At 35.8% G+C, this 25,105-nt stretch overlaps 1 protein-coding gene across 6 annotated transcripts in view; it reads right to left on the bottom strand.

The window, feature by feature from the left end:
• Positions 1 to 25,105, bottom strand: part of Pla2r1 (phospholipase A2 receptor 1) — a 135,063-nt gene that overhangs the window by 89,529 nt on the left and 20,429 nt on the right. For all 6 annotated transcript variants that reach the window (XM_063259143.1, XM_063259144.1, XM_063259142.1 and 3 more), the window contains exons 4-6: positions 15,148 to 15,321; positions 11,296 to 11,409; positions 10,714 to 10,860 (exon numbers count right to left, since the gene is read on the bottom strand). In XM_063259143.1, the coding sequence (XP_063115213.1) occupies positions 10,714 to 10,860; positions 11,296 to 11,409; positions 15,148 to 15,321 (435 nt within the window). The remainder of the gene's footprint in view (positions 1 to 10,713; positions 10,861 to 11,295; positions 11,410 to 15,147; positions 15,322 to 25,105) is intronic.

Here is a 25,105-nt window from a genome sequence, read left to right on the forward strand (position 1 = left end):
TTTTTCTAGGAATTTGTGTTGTTGTCTTGTTTTCTTTTTTTTTTTTTGTCTTTTTCTGATACGTTTTCCCTCTAATACAGAAAGGATAGGTATACATGTAGAGATTCATGCATGTGTAGAACTTTTGAACAGTTTACAAGAATAGATTCTATAATGTACGATGTAATGAACAGATACTCTGAAGAAAATGGGACATGAAGATATCCAGTGCTAATTCCATAGTGCCATGATATAAAATGTAGCAATACTATTACTCTCTGTCCAGAGTGTTATTAATCTGTTTTCTTTTGTTTAATTTCAATATATAAACATATGGACAGCTATTTTGAAGAGAACGAGAAACATTATGGCAGCCATTGCTGACTTCCCTATTGTCTTATCTTGAAGACCTAAAGCACCTTCATCATCCTGTTCTGATCAGTTTAGTACTATTTTGTTTGGTATAAATTCACTGTGTGTGAAGATATGGACAACTATTTGGAAGAAAACAAGAGACAATATGATAGACAGTGAAGCTCTCTGGTGGTCTTTCTTTGAAATCTGTGTTCCTTAAATTGTTTTCTTATGATCTGTTTAGTTCTGTTTAATTTTACCCTCTTTAAAATAAAAATAGGGGCTGGAGATTTAGCTCAGCGGCATAAGCACTTGGCTTGCAAGCAGGCGGTCGTGAGTTTGATCCCCAGTACCAATAAAAAAAAAAAAAAAGGGAGGGGAGAACATGGCAGATAGATAACAACAACTACAGAGGCTCTCTGAGATAGCCAGCTTAGATTCCAGGAATGGTGCAGTGTGAAGAGTCCTAAGCAGCGGAAGATATACCCTGCCGACCCAGGAAGGATCTAAGCTGACAGAAACCAACTGGAAACACAATCCCGGTGCTATGACTGGAACAGCTAAAGTCTCAGTGCCGAAGCTGGAACCCGCACCTCTGGAAACCATGATTTGAATTTCCTGCCGCTGCCACTGCATCTGAATTGGCACAGCAGGGATAGAGACGCGAAAGCTCTGAGAGTGGGAATCAGGAAACCGAATTGAGAGCAGAATTGGCGGGGAGCCCTGCATCGACCTGCGGTGAGTGAGAGGAATGGGACCCCTCCATAAATAAAGAGGCTTCAACAGAGGACATTCTGGGACCAGGCAGACTAGCCAGAACAGGACACTGCAGTGACTTCAATTGCATATTCCTCTCTCAAGCAGGATTGGTGGGGAGTGCCTGAGCTGGGTGACACCACAGATTAAGACCCAGTAAGCTAGCCCAAACCAGGACCCTGTACCTGGTGTTGCACCCTAGCAGTGAAGCCTTCAGCAGGTTGACTGACCTGGAGGGGCAGGCCCATCATGGGCTGCCCCAGTCTGTGTCTCCCTAGTACACTGCAGTGGGCAGGAACACCTAGCCCGCACAATTCAAACGAACTGTAACCCACAAAGAAAGAAATTGGGCCTCCTATATACGCCTGTATGGAAGGAACAAAAAATATGAGAAGAGGAGGCAACAAGAAAGGGTCCTCGGTCCCCAATCCTGAAAACACTGATCCAGGAAAGGTAAATGCAAAGGAGAATGAGGACAGAAAACATGCAATATCAGACACAGCACCAATAGACATAAAACAATATCTCTGGAGCCTCATAGATGAGTTCAAAAGTGAAGTATTTAACAAAGTAAAGCAAGATATAAGTAGAACAGTTAAAGAAATGCTAAGCACCTCCCAAGAAAAAACAGATAGTGGAATGGAAGAACAGAAAAAAAGGGGAGAATTGTTTGATGGAGAAAATAGAGAAAACATAGAATACATGAAGCAGGTTCAAAGAGATTACCAGGAAACTAAAAACTTTATTGAAAGCTGGCATAACAGCTTGAAAGAAACTAAGGATAGATTATGTGAACTAGAGGACAGATTTGTAATGTGGGAGCATGAAAGGAAAAACTTCTTAAAATAAAAATATATCTACTTTGAAAACCTCTACTCTCATAAGTTTAATAACACAGAAGAAATGGACAGATTTTTACAAACATTTGAATTACCAAAGCTGGATCAAGAAGATGCAAAACTGCTGAAAACTGCTGAAATTTCAATTTCAATTAATGAAATTGAAAATGTCATTAAAACCTTACCAACAAAGAAAATTCTACAATAAATTCAAGGAAAACTTAATGCCAACACTCCTCAAACTATTCAATGAAATTGAAAGGGAAGCAATTCTCCCTAACTCATTCCTGGAAGCAAGTATTACTCTAATACCAAACCCAGAGAAAGACCCAACCATAAAAGGGAACTATAAGCCAATCTCAATAATGAACATAGATGCAAAAATTCTCAATAAAATACTGGCAAACAGAATGCAGCAAATTGTCAAGATTATACACCACAACCAACTGGGGTTCATCCCAGGAATGTAAGAATGGTTAAACATATACAAATCCATAAATGTAATTCACTATATCAATAGAGCCAAAAACAAGAATCACAGGATCATTTCTATAGATGCAAAAAGTGTTTGATGAAGTCCAATACTCCTTCATGATAAGAATCCTAAGGAAATCAAAATAGATGGTCTTTACCTCAATCTGGTAAAACCTATTTATGACAATCCAACAACCAGCATCTTATTAAATGGCCAAAAACAGAAAGCTTTTACTCTAAATTCAGTAACAAGACAAGGATGCCCATTATCACCACTCCTATTCAATATAGTGCTGTAAATATTAGCCAGAGCAATTATACAAAAGAGATAAATAAAATGAGTAAGGATAGGAAAAGAAGAAGTTAAATTACCATTATTTACATGATGGCATGATACTCTACACAGAAGATCTCCAAAACTCCATTGAAAGACTCCTATGTATAATAAATAAACTCAATAATGTAGCTGGATACAAATTCAACACTCAAAAATCAATAGCAGTCCTGTACACAAACAACAAACTCACTGAGACAGAAATAAGAGAAGCCACACCTTTCACAAGATCATCCAAAAAAGAAAAAAGAAGAAAGAAATACTTAGGAATCAATCTAAAAAAAGAAGCAAAAGATCTAATTGGGGAAAATTATAATACCCTGAAAAAGAAATCAAGGAGGACCTCAGAAAATGGAAAGACATCCCTTGTTCATGGATAGGAAGAACAAATATTGTGAAAATGGCCATTCTCCCAAAATTGTTATACAGATTTAATGCAATCCCAATCAAAATACCATCAACATACCTCATAGACCTAGAAAAATCACTCCTAAAATTCATATGGAACCAGAAGAGACCTAGAATAGCAAAGGCAATTCTAAGCAACAAAGGCAAGGCAGGAGGCATCACAATCCCTGACTTGAAGTTATACTACAAAGCAACTGTAATAAAATCAGCATGGTTTTGGAAGAAAAACAGATCTGAAGATTAATAGAATAGATTAGAAGATGCAACTACAACTACAAACACATTCAGCCACCTTACCTTTGACAAAGGATCTAAACACATTCACTAGAAGAAAGCCTCTTGGTGCTAGAAAAAACTGGCTCTCCATATGCCAAAAACTAAAACTGGACCCATGCTTATCACCATGTACTAAACTAAAGTCAAAATGGATCAAAGATCTAAATATTTAAACAGAAACACTGAATCTACTGGAAGACAAATTAGGTAGAAATCTCGAAGACATAGGAATAGGCAGAGAATTCCTGAACAAAAATCAAGCCACACAGGAAATACTTCACAGAATCAGTAACTGGAATCTCATCCTATTAAAAGGTTTTTGCATGTCAAAAGAAATTTCCAACAGAGTAAAAAGGAAACCAAATAATTCTGAAAAAATCTTAGTCAACTGTCCCTCAGATAAAAGACATCTTGTCTAGGACATATAAAGAATTTTTAAAAATCAGACCCCTGAAATTCCAAAACCTAATCCAAAAATAGGCATATGAAATGAATACACAGTTCTCAGATGAAGAAATACAAATGGCAAACAAATAGATTAAAAAACAATTTTTTCATCTATTTATTTGGTCATCAGAGAAATGCAAATTAAAACCACACTGATATTCCATCTCACTCCAGAAAGAATGGCCAGGATAAAGAAAACTATCAACAACAAATGCTGGAGAGGCTGTGGAGAAAAAGGAACTCTCTGCACTGTTAGCGGGAGTGCAGGCTGGTGTAACCACTGTGGAGGTCAGTCTGGAGGATCCTCAAAAAGCTGGGGTTGGAAGTCGCATTTGACCTAAGTTGTTCCATTTCTGGGCATATTTCCAGAAAAACTAAAAATATCACATCACGTTCACCCATGTTTATAGCAGCACAATTTTAATAGCCAGATATTGGAAACAACCTATGTGTCCACCAACTGAGGAATGGATAAAAAAGATGAGAGGTACTTTTATACAATAAAGTATTACTCAGCTATAAAGAATGATCACATTGAGATATTTATAAGTAAGTGGATGCAACTTGAGGCCATACTCATAAGTGAAATAAATCAAACTCACACGTGTAAATACCATATTGTCCCCCTAATGTAAGAAATGGTAAGAGTATGTAAGATACAAAATCCTCAGTAAATACTGTGAAAGGGTAAGAATCTGCTCAAAGGGGAGAAAAATAATATCTCAGGGAAAAAAAGGAAAGGAGAGACAAAATATCTAAATTTGTATAAACAAGATAGCTAAGATAATTGTGCTACAAATTCTATTAGTTCTTGGAACAAAAATTAATATTCATAGGATTAGGTCAATTTTGCATTTTTGTGTCTGGTGATCTAAGGAACTCTTTTGAAGATCTCTATGTGAAAAACAACCTTAGGTACATTCCTACCACCTTGTTTTGAAGGTCTATATCATCGTTTTGGTCTCCTTGCTATTGTTATTTATTTGTCTTTTTTGTTTCTTGTTTTTCTAGTAATTTGTTTAATTTTGTTTTGTTTTTACCTCTAATGCAGAAAGGATAGATGTACAGGTAGAAACTTACACATGCCTAGAACTTTTCCTAAACAGTTTACAAGAATTGATTGTATTATATGTGATAATATGAACAGCTACTTTGAAGAAAGAGACATTATGTTATCCATTGCTGATTTCCTATTGTCATATTGTGAAATCCAGCAATGATTTTATTCTTTGTTTAGGGTGGTTTTAGTCTGTTTTGTATTGTTTAATTTCAACACACATGAAGGTATGGACAGCTATTTTTGAAGAGAACAAGAGACACTATGGTAGTCATTGTTAATTTTCCTATTGTCTGGCTTTGAAGACCTGTAACGCCTTCATTACTCTGTTCTGATCAGTTTTATACTATTTTGTTTTGTTTGAATTCATTTGTGTAAAGACATAAACAACTATTTAGAAGAAAACGAGAGATATTATGGTAGCCATTGTTGATCTCCTGTTGTCTTGCTTTGAAATTCTGTGTCACTTACATTGTTTTCTTCTGATCTGCTTTGTTATGGTTTGTTTTACCCTTTTTAAAATAAAAAAAAATAGCCCAAAAAACTGAAACCAAAAGAAATTGGGAGTAGATACTTATGTCAGATAAAACAGACTTTTCATCAAAAGCAGGAGAAATAGACAAGGAAGGTTCTTATTGATTATTCAGCAAGAGGAAGTAATCCTAATACCCACTATCAGAATTTCTATGTATATAAAACCATATTAACAAATTTAAAGGGAGAAACAGAATCCAAAAGTAATTGGGGACTTTTATGCCCAACTTACAACAATGCACATATTTCCCAAACAGTAAATCAACACAGAAAGGTCAGAACTAAATTGTACCCTACAGCAAATGGCCCTAACAGACATCTACAAATGTTCAACAACTGCTGAAAATACTTTTCTCACTAGCACTTCGCATTCTCAAGGAAAAGATCATATGCCATAAAATAAAATGTCTCAAAAATAAAAACACAAAAGAAAACAAAAACGAAATCATAGATTTCATTGCTGAATCATGAACTATCTTTTCTGACCATAAAGCAATAAAATTAAAAATCAATTAACAAATACTTTGGAAATTATACAAGCACGTGGATATTAAGTTACTTTGAACAACTAATGGAGATCAAGAAAGAAACTAAGAATTTTTTTGAAACAAATCAAAATGGAGACACAATATGCTGAAAGCTATAGAATACATCAAAAAAACAGTGCTAAGTGGTAAGTTTATATAATCACTACTTATTTCCATAAACACAAAGATCTCAAGTAAACAACCTATCATGATGCATCAAGGAAATAGAAAAATGAAAAACAATCAAACCCCAAATTAGTAGAAAGAAAAAAGGTCAGAATATAAATGAAATGGATGTTAAAATATGCAAAAGACAAAGAAAGAATTGGTGCTTTGAAAATAAAAACAGGATAAACCTTAAGCTAGACTAAGAAGTCTGTGATAAAAGCAAAGATTAAAAAAAAGAAATATCATAGAAATAAAAAGATTATTACAAATTATAAACAATTCTATGCCAACAAATTTTATAAGCAAGACAAAATATACAAATTCATAGACATATATACTCTATTAAGAATGAATCTTCAAGAAATAGAAAAACCTGAACATACCAATAATAAATAATGAGAAGATGAACTTCAGTAATAAACTTCTACCATCAATGAAAAGCCCAGGTCTAGATGGCTTCACTGCTGAATTGTACCAAACATTTAAAGAAGAACTAGGATGAATTCTTTGTAAGTTATTCAAAAAAATAGAAGACACAGGGTACTTCTAAATTTATTCTACCATGCCAGGATTCTCTGGATGGCAAAACGAGATGAGGAGACAAAATTACACACACACATTGCAGGACAACATCCTTGATGAATACAGCCACAAAGATCACCCCAAAATATTAGCAAACCAGAACGTTTGGAAAATTATTCTCAATGATGGAGAGAATTCATCCCAGGGATACAAAAATAGGTCAGTGTACACAAATCAATAAATGTAGCACAACACATCAAGAGCATGAGGGACAAAAACCATGTGGTCATCTCAACAGATGCAGGGAAAGCATCTGATAAAATCCAACCTCTCTGTATGTATGATAAATATAATGAATAAAGTAGGTATAGGAGAAATATAACTGAACACAGGGAAAAATAATAATTTATAATAAGTTCATAGGTAATATTATATTGGATGGGGAAATAGGAAATGTCACAAGACATGGATGCCTACCTTCACCACTTTTATCCAACGTAGTGCTAGAAGTCCTAGCCAGACGAGTTAGGAAAAAGAAAGATATAAAGGCATCCAAATTGGAACAGAAAAAGTTGAATTGTCATTGTTTGCAGATGACATGATTTTATATGCCACCAAAAATCTATTAGAACTAATAAAGAAATTCAACAAAGTTGCAGAATATAAAACAAACGTGAAAATCAGTAGCACTTCCATATACCAATAGTGAATTATCTGAAGTAGAAATCAAGAAGGTAAGTCCAGATATAATAGTTATAAAAACATGTGGGAATATATTTAACTAACTTGAATGACCTGTATAATGAAAATTATAAATATTAGTGAAAGAAACTGAAGAGTACACAAGAAAGTGGGAAGGTATGCTGTGTTCATAGATTGGACAAATAATATTGTTAAAATTCCTGTATACCCAAAGCAATGCACAGATTCAATGCAATGCCCATCAAAATACCAATGATATTCTGTGACAGAATGAGATAAAACAGTGCTGGATAAAAATTATATGGAACCACAGAATCCCCAAATAGCCAAAAATATTTGGCCCAAAAATAACAAAGCAGGAGGTATTATACTACTTGACTTCAAAACATAATGCAAAACTGTAGTAATTAAGAAAGCATGGTGGAAGCATAAAAAAAGACATGTGGACCAATAGAACAGCAGAGAGACCCTAGAAGTGAACCCTTGTATTCATAGCCCATGATTTTTGACAAAGGTGCTGAAAACATGCATTGGAGAAAGGATGATCTTTTCAGTAAATGGTGCTGGAAAATTGAATACCCACATGCAGAAACAACAACTCAAAATGGTTTACACAAACTACAAATGACAATTCAAAATGGATTAAAGTCTTAAATGTAGGACTGAATCTGTAAAAGTACTTGAAGAAAATGTAGGGAAAATGCTTCAGGACTTTGGAATGGGCAAGGAGCTTTTGGACAATAGCTTCCCAAACACAGGAAACAAAAGTTACAATAGACAAACAGGATGAAATTTAACTAAAATTCTTCTGCAAAACAAAGGAAACTATCAATGGAATGTAGAGACTGGAATTGGAGATGTTTGCAAACTACATATCTCACAAAGGGTGATATCCAGGCTATACAAGGATCTCAAAAACTCAAGAGCAAGAAACCAAACCAAAACAAAATAAAAAGCAAAAATATAAAAAACTGAGTAATAACTCAAAATAGACATTTTCCCAAAGAAGATATACTTGTATAAATGGTCAACATGTACATGTATGAAAAAGTGAACATCACTAATCCTCAGTAAAATGCAAATCAAACTGCCAGGAGCTAGCACTTCACCCTAACAAGAATAGCTGTTAGCAAAAGGACTAAAAATTACAGGTACTGGTAAGGGGGCAAAGTAAAATGAACTCTCATTCACTACTGGTGGAACTACAAATTAGTATGGCTATAATGAAAAAAAAGTAGGGGATTCCTCAAAATATTAAAAGCAGAACTACCATATCATTCAGCAATCCCACTCCTGAGCTTATAGCCAAAGGAAATGAAAACAGTATGTCAGACGCATTTGCAATCCAGGGTTCAGTGTAATGCTATTCACAACATTCAAGAAATAGAAAAACCCTGTCTGTCAACTAATGAATGGATAGAGAAATCATGGTACATAAATATAATGGAATGCAATTCACTTACAAAAAGGATGAAATCACATCATTTGTAACAACTTGGTTGGAAATAAAGATCATTATGTTAACTGGACAAAGCCAGACACAGAAAGACAAGTATGGAATCATATACAGAATCTTACATATGGCCTCCTACGTGGAATCTAAAAATGCAGACATCATAGAAGTTGGTGATTACAGAGGACATGGAGATGCAGGGGGAAGGCCAGAGAGCAGCTGATAAATGGGTGCTGAATTAGAGTTAGATGGGACAGTAGGGTGACCATAAACAACAGTGATGTATATTTTGAGGAACTAAAAGAATTTTGAAAATTTAACCATAAAGAAATGATTAATATTTGAGAGGATAAGTTTAACTTGACTGAAATACTGTGCACTGTGTATATGTATGGAAACATTACATGACACCTTGTTAATATGTATAATTTTATGTTTCAGGGTTTTTTTTTTAAAAGAACCTCAGGATCCCAGAAACACAGTTTAAAGACACAATACTTGATCATTAGAAAAATTTGTTGGATGCATAGCAACAAGAAATAGTTCAAACATGCTTAGTGTAATTATACCCACTTCTGGTCTGCTGGCCTCAATTAGTAGACAGAAGAATAAAATAAAACAGACAAAAGAAACGTGGCAGGGGAGTGTCAGAGGGCTTACGAAAGAATGGAAAGATGAAGGAAGAAATGGAGAAAGAAAACTGAAAGAAAGAAGAAAGGGGAAAACCCAACAACCAGTAGTAAATTTATCAAATTATTTAAATAATGGAAAAATCTTCACATAAAAAAAGAGACAGTGGAAGGAGGAGGAGGAAAAGGAAAGAAAATTTTTAAAAAGATGTACTTTGCATTCCAATGTTTAGAAAGAACTTAAACATTATGTACCATAAACATGTACTAATAAAAAAAATAACAGGATGCTTTTTCTCTTCCCTTCTTACCCTCTGCACTATATTTCTCCCCAACTTAGCAATTTGCAGGGAAATGACAGTTAAATCTAATTATAAAGGGAGATATTTAAAAAATTATAACAATTTATTTTAAATCTAAAGTTATTCTTGAAAGGATTCTTTAAAAGATAGTTGCTTTTATCTCAACTTTTGAGTTAAGACATTAATTTTTACATACACTAAAAAGAAATAACAGTTTAAAAACAAAAATAATCCTTCTAGAAGCATTAGATTATAATTAGGTATTGTTTCAATTACCCCCTCAAAATTTGTGTGTTATCTCGGGTTGGGTTTCTAAAAAGAGATATGGAATATGGCAAAAAAATCAACAAATTAGGGTGCCAAATGACAATTAGGAGGAATAGGTTCTGGTTCTAGTGCACAGTAGGGTGACGCTCATTAAAAATAATGCATGGGATATTTCACAGCAGCTAAAAAAGACTGTACATGTTCTCATCACAAAGAAATGATAAATGTTTCAAGTAAAGGATAAGCTAATTACCATGATTTGATCATTATACAATGTATACATGTAACAAAATATCACACTGTATCCCATAAATCTTGTGTCCACTCAAAAAGTTAACAACAAAAAAGAAAATCAATGAAGTAAAACTTTCCTTAAATTATTTTCTTTTATATATAATTTCTAGGGAAACAATAAAACTCAAAAAAGACAGAAAAGGGAACATATCTTGTTTTTTCTAATGGAAATATGAAAAAAGAAAATATGCTGAGTTATACTGCTTTAGCTTTTAGTAAAAATCTAATGCATTTGTCAGATTTATAGCATTTTTGAAATACACTTATAATCTATTTACAAATTTTTATTCATGTTTACTAGTTTTAACTAAATTTAAATTATGAAAAGGAATTTGAATATATTGAGAGGACAAGAAAATAACATGTGAAAACCACTTAAATGAAAACTTACCAGCTGTTTCATGACCAGTGTGGTGGCTTAGATATTTTTTACATACGTAAGGAAATGTGGACTCACAATCCCTACTCCTCCAGGCAGTTGGCATAAATGAATGAAATGTTCCACAGTGATATTCAACAAATGGCTCAAAATGGATCTCTGAAAATACAATGTGTGTCTAATGTGAATTTAACGGATACTGAAATTCAGTTTTAGCATCAGAGGACACTTCCCTTTGGTACAGATAGTGAATCCAATGAGACATGATGGTACACATACAATTTTTCAGTTAAAATCAAGGCATGAGCTATGATTTGCCAAAGTTTGCAAAAACACTAATTTCATTGTTTTAAAGATGAAGATTATTTACCAAGCATTATTTTTAAATCAGCAGACCAAAGTTTGGGTCTGACTCAAATTTTGCAACTAACGGTTAAGTAGTTTACCTTCTTGGCCTGTCCCATCTTGTCAGAAAGATCTTGTGTTAAAGTAATTCAGAACAACATGCATGATATCTACATGAGAAATGTTACTGTTTAAGGTTGCAAGATGATGTCACCTGCAAAGGGTGAATAAAGCGGGGCTGGTGGGTACCTGGATATAAGTTCAGATAACTCAGCGGCAATCCGTCAGACCACTGCCAGCCTGCGTTTTGATCTAGCTGATTCAAACCTATCCACACTTCCACTGTTTCATTGCTCATGTGCTCTGCAAAGAGAATTATGGAGCTTCAAAAATAATTCAACATTTTTCATTTTATCCTATTACTGGATCATAGAATCATCAGTTAATTCCAGACAATGAAAGAAAGGGTTTTAGGTTCTACAGAGTGACAAAACAAACATGGATCTTCTTTGGATTCCAACAGTTTCCCAAAGCTTCACTGACAGTGTTTCCTAGCTTAAAGCGCTTCATGAAAGTGCCCAGGAATATTCCTTTTCAATAGTCCTCAGTCTAGTCCAAAACATGTGGTTAAAAATTTGAGTCCATTTTATTTTCATGAACTCATGAATTTAAGGAATTTTAGAGGGAGGAGGAAGTGTCCATGGAAACTTCCAGAAACTGAGCAGAGACATGTCTTCAAGTTTAAGAAGCGGGCGGGGCACGGAGAGCCACTGGGAACTGCCTGACCAAGCAAAGCATCATTCAGTATCAAGAGGAATCTCTAGCAAGTAAGATCTCTAGCCAAGTACACAGCAAACTTGAGGCTTCTTCTACTGTAGTACTTGTGGTGGGAGGTTTTGTGGCAGGCTAACCACTGCACCACAAGTTACCAGCTTGACAAAGTACCAGTGTTGTCATGAACACCACGAATAGACATGCAGTGATACATTTATGCAGGGAAAATGTGGTCATCAAAATTGTAGAATTATGGAAAGGTTTTCTTTTTGTGTCCTGAATTTTAATTTTTTTCTAAGCATGTATTACTAGTATAATAAAATTTGGGGAAAAGCCAGTGAATTGGGGAAATTTTAGTGAGAATGGCCAATTTCATAACACTTTCAAAGGTGTGTCATTTTATCATTCCACAGAGAATAGCAATGTTTTCTTTTTTTTTTTTTTTTATCAGTACCAGGGATCGAACTCACGACTGTGTGCTTGCAAGGCTTATGCCACTGAGCTAAATCCCCAGCCCCTGCACCGTTTTCTTATAGTCATCTGTTTCAGAACTCACTTGATTTTGAGTCAGTTGCAAAACCCATCCTGAGCTTGAGATTCTTATAGGGGTTATAAGTAGACTGTCTCTGTGTCCCAGCATGGTTTATTCTGACCACCCAAGAATAATAATTAATCATAGCCCCTTTTACTCTTGAGTGTAAAAGGTTGGATTTGGTTGGATGGAAGACTGTACAAATACCAGGTGTGATGTCTGTATATTCACATAACAAGACTGCAGCATCCTCAGCAATCAGACAGTTCAGTACAATAGTGGAAAACTAGAGGAATCTCAGGCTCTTAGCAAAAGAGATCCCAGAAATCATTAAGAAGAAACAACACACATAGGCCATGTTTCCAAGTTTCTGTAGCCTTAACATGAAATCTTTTCCTAATATATATTCAATTACTGTTTTCAATTACAAGTGCTTGATTAAAATACTTAATAGGTCTTGTAATGACAGAAATGGATTGGAAGGTACAGTAACAAAATTTCCAGGGCAAGTTTTGTACATTTCATATCCAGGTTAGTGTCAGATGATATTTTAGAATAGTCTAATCAAAATATTTATTTATTTATTTATTTAAGATACTGGGAACTGAATCAGGACAGGTAGGCACAGTGCCAATGAGCTATATCCCTGGCCCTAATCAAAATATTTAAATACTCATTACTTTTAGAATTATTTTGAGCACTGGTTATATAATTGTTTTATTAATTCACATATAACCATTCTGTAATTTATAGTCTGTATTTAAAGGTATAGAAATAGTTCACTTAACCTTTATATCTAAATTGGCATGCAATACTCAAATAACAAATTCAAACACAAATGCCTACAAATGGTTCTTGGCATTCATGACAGTTTATGTAATTCCTTATATCATAGTTAATGTCCACCAGTGATTGGCAAGAAACATTATAGTACTATTCTCATTCTTAAAAATACTTTGGTGGCCAGGCATAGTGGCACATGCTGGAACCCCACACTCTGAATGGTTAAGGGATGAGGAGTGCAAATTTAAACACAGCCTGGGCAACCCAGTTACTTAGCAAGAGCCTTCTTCAAAATATAAAATTAAAATAAAAGGCCTAGGGATGTAGTTCCATACGAAGGCTCTGCATTCAGTCCTCCACACTGCAAAAAAGCAAACAATTTTAAAACTGGTCAGACTTCTATTTTCTTAACTCTCTAATGATAGAATTGAAGTATTTAAATCAAAGTCTCTGACACAATGTATGTTTAAAAATTGTTACTCAACTTTGATGAATAAGTCCAAATCTCCTTATAAGAGATCCTGGCAGTTAAGATAGATAGCAATTGAAATTTATAAATTGTGTCCAAACTTTTACATAAAAACTATTCCAGGTTAATAATGATTTTGAAAATTTGTGTGTTTCTCCAATAGTACTCACACAAATCAGTTTCAATGATAATTTTCTACTTTTGCACAGATCGGAGGGAAGAGCAAGTATGCTCTCTGTTCATCCATTTCTTACAAACTTTCCAGAAGGTGTTTCTGACTTTCAAAAGCTTTAAAATAAGTCTCCTCTTCCATCCTGTGAATCCATTTCTATAAGCTTACAGAGAAGTAACTTGGGAACAATGTATAAATGTATGTAGAAGGATGGTTTGTAATAACAATAAATATATAAATAAAAACCAAAATTATATAAAACTATTTATTTATTTATGGACAGAGTTTCACTACATGCAGGTAAATTAAATAAGCAGCTTATCAGACAGGGTGGTCATCAAATGGTTTCCACACACTGAGTATTTTATTATGTGTGCCAACTACTTTTCTAGCATTTCATTTGTATTATAAGATGCAACACACCTGAAGAAGTATATACTATTCGTATTTCCACTTGATAGAGTGGAGAAATTCAGGCACAGAGAGTGGTTAAGGAGTTTGAGGAGCCACTAATCAGTGATAGAGACAAGATTCAAATGCAGGCAGGTAACTAAACACGTAAACACTGCAATAACCACCTCATGTTTTGCAGATTGTAGAACTGTGGGAGATTTTTTAACTTGCTTCTCTTCCTGTATAGCTAAATTAAAAGTTATTCAAAATAAACATGTACCACATGTTCAATAAACTTTGAGAAAAAAAGTAGAGTCAGACACATTTAATGAAAGTGAGTAAATTTTTGAACAGTTTTTAATGTTTCAAAAATTTAAAGAGAGGCACAAATACATTTAATCTGCAAAGGAGAAGTAAGGGGAGGGTTTTGGTGATAAGTGAAACAGACCTCAGCTCATTAGTGCAATTCTTTTGACATTTTATGTTATTGACTTACACTGTTAGTTACCATGCCCATATTTTTGCTTTTTCTGCTAAATTTTAGGTGTTTTGGCAGCCACTAAAAGGCTAAGACACATTTGCACATAATGGGTGATAGATATGCTGTTAAATAATAGATTATTTAATTATTTATAAATAGGAATTGAACAGCTAAGGTCTCCAGAAAAACAAGCATTGGTGCTTAAGTTTAGACGTCTCCGATCCACTTGCTGGACCTGCAGGTCCCCTAGGTCTCTTGCTGTGGTCTTGAGCTCTCTTTTTAAAGTGGGAAACTTTAAATGGAAAGACATGACTGGTTGTTAGAAGGAAAGGTCCAGAACTCATGTAGAAATTCTGAGTAAGTGCTTGGGCCATAAGAAGGAAACAGAAATATTTTTAGGGGAAAATTTCAGGATATAGCTTTGAATACATGATGAACGTAACTGTTAGCAGTCATTTTGTTGTGTAAATATCAGTGTGTATCATCCATCTACTTACTCTTTATGAAATTTTCTTCATTTTCATCCTCAATACTTAATAAATCACCTCCTTGCAACTGGCATGAAGAATGTGCCTCATTCCAAGACAGAAATGAATGCAAGTTGAATTGGTAGCAAATGTGTGTATTGGGGTCCTTCTCCCACACAGTGTCACAAGCTACCTTTGTAGACGCTGGGAAGAAAGTCCATTGAAAATTCATTAGTCTTATTTTATTTATACAGCAATATATTTCTAAGATGTATTGGAACGGAATAATTCTAATCTGCTTCTGTCAAAACTTCACTACATTAAATCTTCTTGATTAGGTCTTTCTAAAGGAATCTGCATTGCTATTTCACTGTTTTACAGATAAACTCTTTCAAGACTTATGGAAAATCAAGCAATTATCACTTAAGAAGCCCTGATACATGGAGGACAAGTAATAGACACTAGTTGTAAGAGAAGGAAGTAGAAATGAAATATTTGTGAATATAACATTTTAGTTTTATAATAAACATTCATTTAGAACCTTACATTGAACACTGTGAATTTAAATATTTAAGATAGACAAAAGACTTTTCTTTCTAAACACCAAAATGCCAAATGCAATAGAGTGCTAACTGCAATAAAAGGATACAGTAAATATATGAGATGTGATTATAATATATAGCAAATGTTTAAACTTAGATTATTATTACAGTAAAATACACATTGCCATCAATCACCTTCAAAATACTTCCAACACACTTATCCCCTCAGTCTTTCTTCTTCTTCTTCATCTTCCCCCTCCCCTTCCCCTTCCCCCTCTTCCTCCTCCTCCTCCTCCTCCTCCTCCTCCTCCTCGTTCTTCTTTTTCTTCTTTTTTCCTTTGAGACAGGGTCTCACTTCATAGGGCAGGCTGTCCTGTAACTCACAGCTTTTTGTCTCAGTCTCCCGAGTGTGGCATAAAAAGTATATTCCACCATGCCTGGCTCCTGCCACTTTCTAAAGCACTTCTAGAAGTCCTCTTTTGTGAATGTGTTTACAAGATATGGTTTGAAATGGGGTAAATTCTGCTGCCAAGTGCCATCAGGCGGAAAGACAGGGTTGAAAAAACCTTAGTGTCTTCACAATCACTTTATTTACTAGACATAGTAATGTGACTTTTGATTCCTCCCCAAAGCCAAAATGATCACGAAAGGTAAATGTTTGAATTGATTAAGGACATCACAGCATCCATGGCAGTGCAACTAAAGACACTCATGAAACAGGGATTTTCAAAATTGCTTCCGAAAGTGGCAAGACAGATGGGACAAGTATGTTTGAAACGACAGAGAGTATTTTTGAGAGGCATTCACGGCAATAGATTTAAACATTTACTATATTTTTCAATCACATCTAATCTGAGACCATGTTCCACTGAACAGAGGAATAATTAGTTTTAAACAGGTCTTTTAGCCAACTTGAATAGAAGCAAAACCCACTTGCAAGACATGGGACAAAGACAGTAAGTTTAAAAGTAAACTTATAAAAGTAGGTAAATGGGTATTTGAAATATGAAGTTTACCAAAATGACAGACAATGAAGACCTAGTTTGAGTGTGTTGTTCAAATTTTAAATTGAACTTCAACAATTTCTAGAAGTCATACTCAGCCAAAGAATTTCAAAATGCAGAAAATACTTCAGCATAAGTGTAACTGATGGGCAGACAATCTGCAGCACTCTAGAACAGTCATTCCCAAAAATGACTTTAAGAACCTGTCCAATGGAAAAAAGAATAGGAAACCGGGTCAGGGATCTAAGTCAGCAGCAGGAGCGCCTGCCTGGCAAGTGCAAGGTTGTGTTTAATTTCCAGTAAAAGAAAAGAAAAGAAAAAAAAGAGAACCTGTCCAAGAAAAACTGAAACATAAAGTAATAAAGTATATAACGTATTTTCTGGGAATTACATTAATGTATTAAATACTCTGAGAATTTCTCCAGTTAAGAAAAGTGTTTAATTCTAATGCATTATACTTCAAAATAATTTAACAATGAAGTCCTTTTCATTTGTTTCCTTTCCCCCACAATACTTTGGTTCCCCAAGGAAGTATAGAAAGTTTGTTTTCATGTCTAATTACAATACTTATTGCCAAGAATTTAGTTATTAGATCAGCAGTTACTAAATCACATAAATCTAGGGTTGCTTATACTCTAGTATTTTCCTACCTGATACATATATTTAATGGAAGAATACAGGATTGAAGAGGCCAAAAGACAAGGTTATCATCAAACAACAATGAAGGAAAAGACAAAAAAATGGAGCAGAAAGAGGGAAATTTTCAGTAGCCATTTGTCCTACTGGCTACAATTTCCCCACTGAGATGAAATCCTTAGAAACTCACTTCATTCAAAGCGCTCAGTCTTCCCTAAAAGGAACCCACAGTTCAGTGAGACTCACACAGTGTAACAGGTGAGACCACTGAGGGGAGCAGGGATGTGGTTACAATTCCAGTGTGCAGAGTGATGTAGCCAGACTCTTAAAAGGGGGAGGGAAGGAGGGAGGGAGGGAGGGGAGAACATAGAGAGAGAGACAGAGACAGAGGGGGGAGAGAGAGGAGGAATGGAGGGGGAGGAAGAAAGAGAGAGATTCAGAGAGAGAGAGAGAGAGAGAGAGAGAGAGAGAGAGAGATTGAGAGAATGCAACTTCCTTGTGCTCAATCTCAAGGGGTTCTGAGTCCATTGGTCTGGGGTGGGATTCAGGAACAAGCAGTTAGAACATATTTCCAGTTCCCATTGCAGATGTTTTATGAAGCAAACACTAGAAAACACTATCTTAAAGCAAAACCTTTGAAGCCTTTCTCTCAGCAGGCTTTAGATACTGGAAGACAGTAGCATGGTCAAGGTGAGATATGAGGAGTGGCATCATCCTAAGAGTGGAGTATACAGGCTTGCCTCTGACAAGGGCAAAACCTCATTACAAGTTTCTAGGCCACAGTCATGTATACAACAACAAAAGTTATGCAGGATACTTCTACTGATCTCATCCCCATTTTGTCAAGCATTGGTCTTGCTTTTTCAATGCAGCCTTTCGTAGTTACCTGCCTGAGCTCTGTAGTAAGCAGTCATGGGGAGAGGCTTGAAGGCCACTGTGTCTGTGCTGCGCATTACAGAGCCCCTTTATGTAAAACTTTGCTTTGGTTTTGGAAGATCTCTGGCAGTTTAAGGTTAGTTGATAGAGAAACTTTAGTCAAATCTTTGTAACAGACATATTCTCCAAGAAAGTCAGTTCATTTGTCATTAAATTTGGTTTAAATAAAACAAGAATTTGTACTTCAGTGCAGGCAGACACAGCTGTTCTCTCTGCTTCTTCAGGAGGGCTGTGTCTCACTTCCTAAGTCTCATTTGAATGTTTCTGAGTACCAAGTGTGATGAAAATGTCACTGTGGACCAGGCACAGTAATAAGCACCAGGATGCACTGCCTTGATCCTCATGTAGGATTGAAGGAACTTACTTCTCTAATTGCCACACACATCCTTCACTTTAAACCTCCTTTAAGGATTACCTTGGCTGAAGAGTCTCTCTGTTCAAGGCTATTCTCCCTTGCTAAGGGCACATGGTACACTGTGACTGATTAATGTAGGGGTAAGCGATTCTCACCCCAGTCAGGGGAAAATTGCAAGAGCCACCCTAATTTGAGAGTACCTTATATGGGGAACCTAGGGATGACTGTGTGTGCATCACACACACTGCTGTGCAATCCTGCTCTCTTCCCTTCCTTTGCACACGAACACCTTGAGAGGACACTCAGGAAGCTTCCACGTGTGAATCTCTGCTGTAGGGACATCGTTCTAAGACCCTACTTGCTTGGGGGGGGCCTATCTTGACCTGAGACATTTGCACTTATATATAATATCTTCCCAAAGCACTGAAAATGAAAGACTGAAAATTTGTGTTTCAAGTATAATTATTCTGGAAAAATTTTAATTTAAAGGCTAGAAGCATCTAATCATATTTCTTTGTATATGATGGTTGTAATATTATTTTTTCTATCTCTAAATTTTGAGCTCCTTAAGGGATATTATTCAATCAAAGATTACTAAAATATTTTGCATTATTATTAGTAGGAGATCTTTCTATTTCCAAATTCCACTCCTTTTGTACTGAACTAAAGTGTACATCAGACCTGATTTCACTATGAATTATGACTGAGATTCAGCCTTTTTTATTTTTGTGTAAATGGGGTTTGTTTTTCTTTCCTAAGGACTTGGCTTTGCTGTATTGTTTCTTATCATTTAAAAAAATTTTTTTTGACTTTTTTTTTTTTAAATGAAGACTTGAGCCAGGGATATAAGTTAGTGGCATAGTGCCTGCCTGACAAACACAAGGTTGTGAATTCCATTCCTTGTATATGAGAGAGAGAGAGAGAGAGAGAGAGAGAGAGAGAGAGAGAGAGAGAGAGAAACGAGAGACAGAGACAGAGAAACAGAGAGACAGAGACAGAGAGACAGAGACAGAGACAGAAACAGGTTTATCTTTCAGAGAAGCATCCAAAGTTACTTTTTTTTTTCTTTCTCTTTGGTCTTTCATAGACTCAGCAAATAGTTGTTCTATGTCTGATCTCTGAAAAATGCTATGTTGGTAAACCTGCTCTAAGTGGGATCCAAGGCAGAGTCATGGCTTCTTGCAGTTTACTATTCCAATGCTTTACAAGCTCCTTGGTAGGTATCCTTGGTCACAACTAAAAGTAAATGCTGCATTATGTGATTGCTCACTTATTATTTGTTTCTCCTGATAAAATGCAGGTACAGGGAAAGCAGGACATGTGCATCATCTTGTTCATGCTATCTTCTAAACTCTCCCATCAGCATTTAAGGGTTGCTGGGGTGAAGAGGGAAAGTTATCAAAGAAAGCTGGGAAGTGGTCACAAAGAAAGGGGAAAGCTAGTAAGGGCGGGTTATAGAAACCCCAGGAGAGAGAAAGTATCTGTTTTGTTATGTATTGCTCAGTCTTTGAATACAGTGAAGACTGAATCCATTAATGACTTTATGGAGTCAGTTTCAGAGAAAGACTACTTTTATCTACATTTCTCTGCCTTCATCAAACAGATGAGCATTTCTAAGAAAAGTCATATCAGCCATATCATTACCCAACTCCCTCTACTTCCTGGAAATATTAGCAGTTTTCTGCAGTAAGCTTACTCTCCCACCAGCCACAATACCATGTCATGCCTTCCCTCTTGTCCAGTTGTCCCACTCTTTTGTCCCCCTCTTCAGAGAAACAGTCACAAATGCTGGATCAGTTTCTTCTCACTTTCTCACACCATCTAATCTGGAAGCTTTCTTGAACCTCATTCTTCCTACGGTGAAATTGTCATTACCTCTACAGACCCACTTAAAAGTGGGCATCTGAAATGAATAGAACTTCTTAGAAGAAGTACAAATGGCTGATAAATTACATGTAAAAATATTCAGCATCGCTGGACATTTGAGAAATGCAAATTAAAATGACACCGAGATTTCATCCACTCTAGAAAGAATGACTCCTCTCAGGAAATGAACCAATACCAAATGCTGGTGCGGCTGTGGGGAGAAACGAACCCTTCTTCACTATTGGTGGGAGTATAAGCTGATACAGCCATTACAGAGAGCTAAGTTAGGAGAAAATATTATAGGCAGTAGGATAGGGCTGGGCCCTCAAGAGTCACTGCAAGGATGAAAATTCATTACAATTGTGGCCAGAGATGCTTCTGTTGGAGGCCAGGCCTCAAGATAAAGATGCAATGACCAGGTCTAAAATAAGTGGTAACATCTAGTCTGAGTCTAGATAGACATTAGTCACCTTGGTGGGTGACCAAGACCCTTAGACTTATCCCTTCCTGAAAAGTTCTTTGTTCTTGCCATGTACAGTTGGTACGTGACTTGCTTCTCCACTGAACCAATATTACATACAATCTAATTGGGTGATCACAGTCTTAACCCATGTTGCATCCACCTAGTTGCATTTTATAGTTGTTCTATAAAACTTCCCTTAAAAGTAGGGTTCTAGGCAACCCACTTTCCAGGTCCCCTTCTATTTGTTCTTCAAAAAATATTTCTTACTCTCAACCCTTTTTGTTCCTTAGAATTCATTCTCTGATTTTGAAGAATACAAACTCAGTGTATCAAACATCTAACAGGTTGAGAATTATAATATTTCCATGATATCATTTGGAGTTTCTAGATCTTTCCTATATTATAACCGCTATAGAAATCAGTATGGAGATTCCTCAAAAAAAACCTAAAAGTAGAAATTTCCACTTGACTCAGTGATTGCATTTCTAGGTATCTTCCCAAAAGAGTTAAAGACATTATACCACAGGGAAAACACACTCATGCTTATAGCAACACAATTCATAATAGATAAATCTTGGAAACAGCCTATATGTGCATTAACAGATGAATAGATTTTAAAATGTGGCTTTTATTCACTATGGAATACTATACTGCCATAAGGAAGGATACGCTTGAGTCATTTGTAGAAACTTGATGCACCTTGAGACTACAAGTGAAATAATTGAGACATAACCTTAAATATCACAGGGTTTCCTTATATGAAAACTATATATATGTATGTATGTACATACATATCTATCTATCTATGACAAAATAGAGGATGGATAACAGGAAAAAAGAAAAGGAAAGAAAAAAATATTGTAATCCAGTGTGGACAAAATGTACATTGACAACACAATTGTTTTACATATTTTATATATTCTTTGGCTAACTAGCTTGGTTTTGAATCTATATATATGATAATTAACTTTATAAGGTTTTATAAGATAAATAAATGAATCTGATGCTGGAAAAGTTAAAGGGAAATGGAGGAAGGCTAGTGGGAGTTGAAATGTGTTACGTGCCTATCCCCAACAGTGCATATAAACGTTAGGTACTGCAAACATGCGCTAATGTGGGGGAAAAGCCAGCCTGAACAGCCAGGACCTGGACCCTCCAAACTTCCATCTTCTGAAAGACCACAGAGATCCCACTAGTTATTTTCACTTTATGACACTTTTAGGTGTGAGATAATTTCTGGATGCATTTAAAAATAGTTCACACTTTTTGTCCTTAAAAAAAGAAGCAAGAGCCCCCACCTTGGTCTTCCTATCCTAGTTACTGCCTTTTTTCTGTCTTTCCTAGACATATACTTTTTTTTTTGTCTTTTTGAGACAGAGTCCTGCTATGCAGTTCAGGTTGGCCTAGAACTCACTTTGTAGCCCATGCTGGCCTCATGCTGGCAGTGAGATCCTCCTGCCTCTGTCTCCTAAGTGCTGGGATTACAGGCAGGCACCACCATACCCAGCTAGACATGTACTTTTATACAATACTCTGTAGTTCCTCATTTTTTGTTCCTAAAAAGAAGCCATTTTATTGAAATATAATTCATACACCATAAAATTCACCCATTTAACTTATGTAATTCGATGCTTTTAAGAATATTCAAAGCATTGTGCGACCATTACCACAATAAATTTTAGAACATTTTCATCACACTAAAATGAAATCCAGTGCACGTTAGTAGTTTCCATTGCTCCTTTAATCTGGCCTTCTCTTACTTCAGCCAACAACAATTAACCTAGTTGGTATTTACAGATTTCCCTATCCTGACACTTCATGTAAATAAAATTATACAACATGTGGCCTTTTGTGATGGTTTCATTCACTTAGTATGATGTTTTCAGGCATCATCTATGTTGTGGTATCTACCACTACTTCATTTTTTAAAACTATTCTATTGTATGAATATAGCACACTATATTTATCAGTCGGCAGTCACATTGTTTCTACTCTTTGACTATTATGAATAACGCTACTGTGAATATCTGTGTACAAGTGTTTGTATGGGCACGTATTTTCATCTCTACTGATTGTAAACTTAGTGGGGTTGCAGGGTCATATGGTAACTCTCTACATTTACTCTTTTGAAAAACTAATGAACTTTCCAATGCAGCAACACCACTTCATAATCCTACCAGTAGTGGATGAATTTCCAATTTCTTCATGTCATCCCAAAAACTTGTTATTATTTGTGGTTTTTATTTCAGTCATTCTATCAAGTGTGAAATGAGGTCTCATTGTGGGTTTTTATTTCTCCCTGATGACTAGTGACATTGAGCATCTTTTCATGTTTATTGCCTCTTTGTAAAATATTTGCAGAACTGTCTATTCAAGGTTCAAGGGCAATCAGATTATTCTAGAGGGTGGAATTTTTAAAATGTTGAACTAGGATGGTCCATTTGTATATGGCACACAACTTAGAAAGATCTCACATTGCCCATAATAGTCTCTAAACATTCCCAGGTACCTAAGATGCTTCTCACATTCTTTCACTGGTAGTTCAAGTATATTAGTATTAAATTTAAATTTCGCTCCCTTGAAATAAAACTTTCAAGGCAGCATTCTTTTACATTGAGATTTTAAAAAGTTCATGAGAAAAATGAGATACAGAAATTTGATTCTTTATTTCATTCTTCTCTAACCTATTCACTTGTGAATATCTTGGAACGATCTATCAGCTTGCTCAGATTTCAGTCTCTGACACATCATTTTGAGTTACATTGGCTACCAGAAAGCAAAAGTAACAAGGAGGGAAGAAAATTAGAAGTGAAATTTAGCACCATACAAAGAAACATGCTCTCGGCTGGTTGTGGTAAAGTCAGGAAAGCTGGAATCTGGAAGCTGTCAAGTAGAGGAGGCTTTTGAGCCATATGAAGCTGAACAAATAGTCTAGGAGGTGAAGAGCTCTGAGACCCATGAAATCCAAGTTTCCACTAGGAAATCTATAATTGGCTATAAGTGACAGGAGATGGTGACAGGGTTCTTTTCAAAAGCTTAGAGAGAATACCTTTAAGAAAAGTGCCAAGTATAAGAACCAAGTGAAATATCTGTTAATTTTACTATGTCATTCATTTACTTGGTTTTAATTATGACATCTAAGAAAAGAGATGATGATACAAATGCTATGCAGTTTAGTTCAGGAATCCAAGGAGTACAGGGATTACAAGCATATGCACCTACAAATACAGGTGCAGATTCAGAGAGAGAGAAGGCTGACGACTTGTGAGTTTTAGACAATGAGATGCTTTCATGCTAGCTGGTGAACAGGTACTGTCCAGCCTTCTCTGGATCCCCTCATATTCTAGCAGCTAAGGAGTTAACACCAGCAGTGGGCCTCTGAAACTTTCAACCTCACACTAATGTCTCCACTAGAAACAGTTAACAGCCCTTAGCATATTGATTGCTAGATGTCATAATGTCATCCCTTTTTGTAGAAATATTTTGCACAGAATTATCTACTATTATGAATTTTTTGATGAAGAATTGCCTGCATCAGGGTCATCTAAGGAACTTGTCAAAAATGCAGGAGCCTGGGGCCCACATCCTGGATCCACTGCATATCGGCGGTGGTGGGGGACAGATCTGTAGCTGTCTTCCAGGTATTCTAGAGAACCGTATCAAATATATTTTGTATTTTGTGTCATACAGCAGACGTGTCTATCCTGTCTCCCATATAGGTGCCAAGTTCTTTGACAGGAGGGAGCAAAGTTCTGAAACTTGGTATTTAGCACTATGCCAGGCCTGGTTCTTATTGACCAGCGATAAGGAGGGAGGATCATTGATTCAGAAGTGCACACTAAGAAGATAAGTTAGGCTTGAAGGTGATGGTAGTGGCCAACCTTCATGAATGCTTTCTGTGAACCAGGTACTCTGATAAATGCCTTGGAGGCATCTGACTGAATCCATACAATAACAATAATAAGTAGTGTTATTATCTTCATTATATGACCAAGGATGCTGAGACGCAGAGAGACATAGGGAGCATCCCAAAAATCTCATTACATCTAGCCATGGTTTTCTGATTTCAAAGCCTATGCTCTTTCTTATTTATCAAGCCACACTGGCTCTTATGTTAGGAAACAATTCCACAGATGATTTATAAATTAGATTCTTTTGGGTTATTCTCTTCAATTTGCTTTTATTT

Source organism: Cavia porcellus, unplaced genomic scaffold (assembly GCF_034190915.1).
Source record: "Cavia porcellus strain 051 isolate PalLab524CR breed Dunkin Hartley unplaced genomic scaffold, mCavPor4.1 scaffold_12, whole genome shotgun sequence".
Taxonomy (NCBI): Eukaryota; Metazoa; Chordata; class Mammalia; order Rodentia; family Caviidae; genus Cavia; species Cavia porcellus.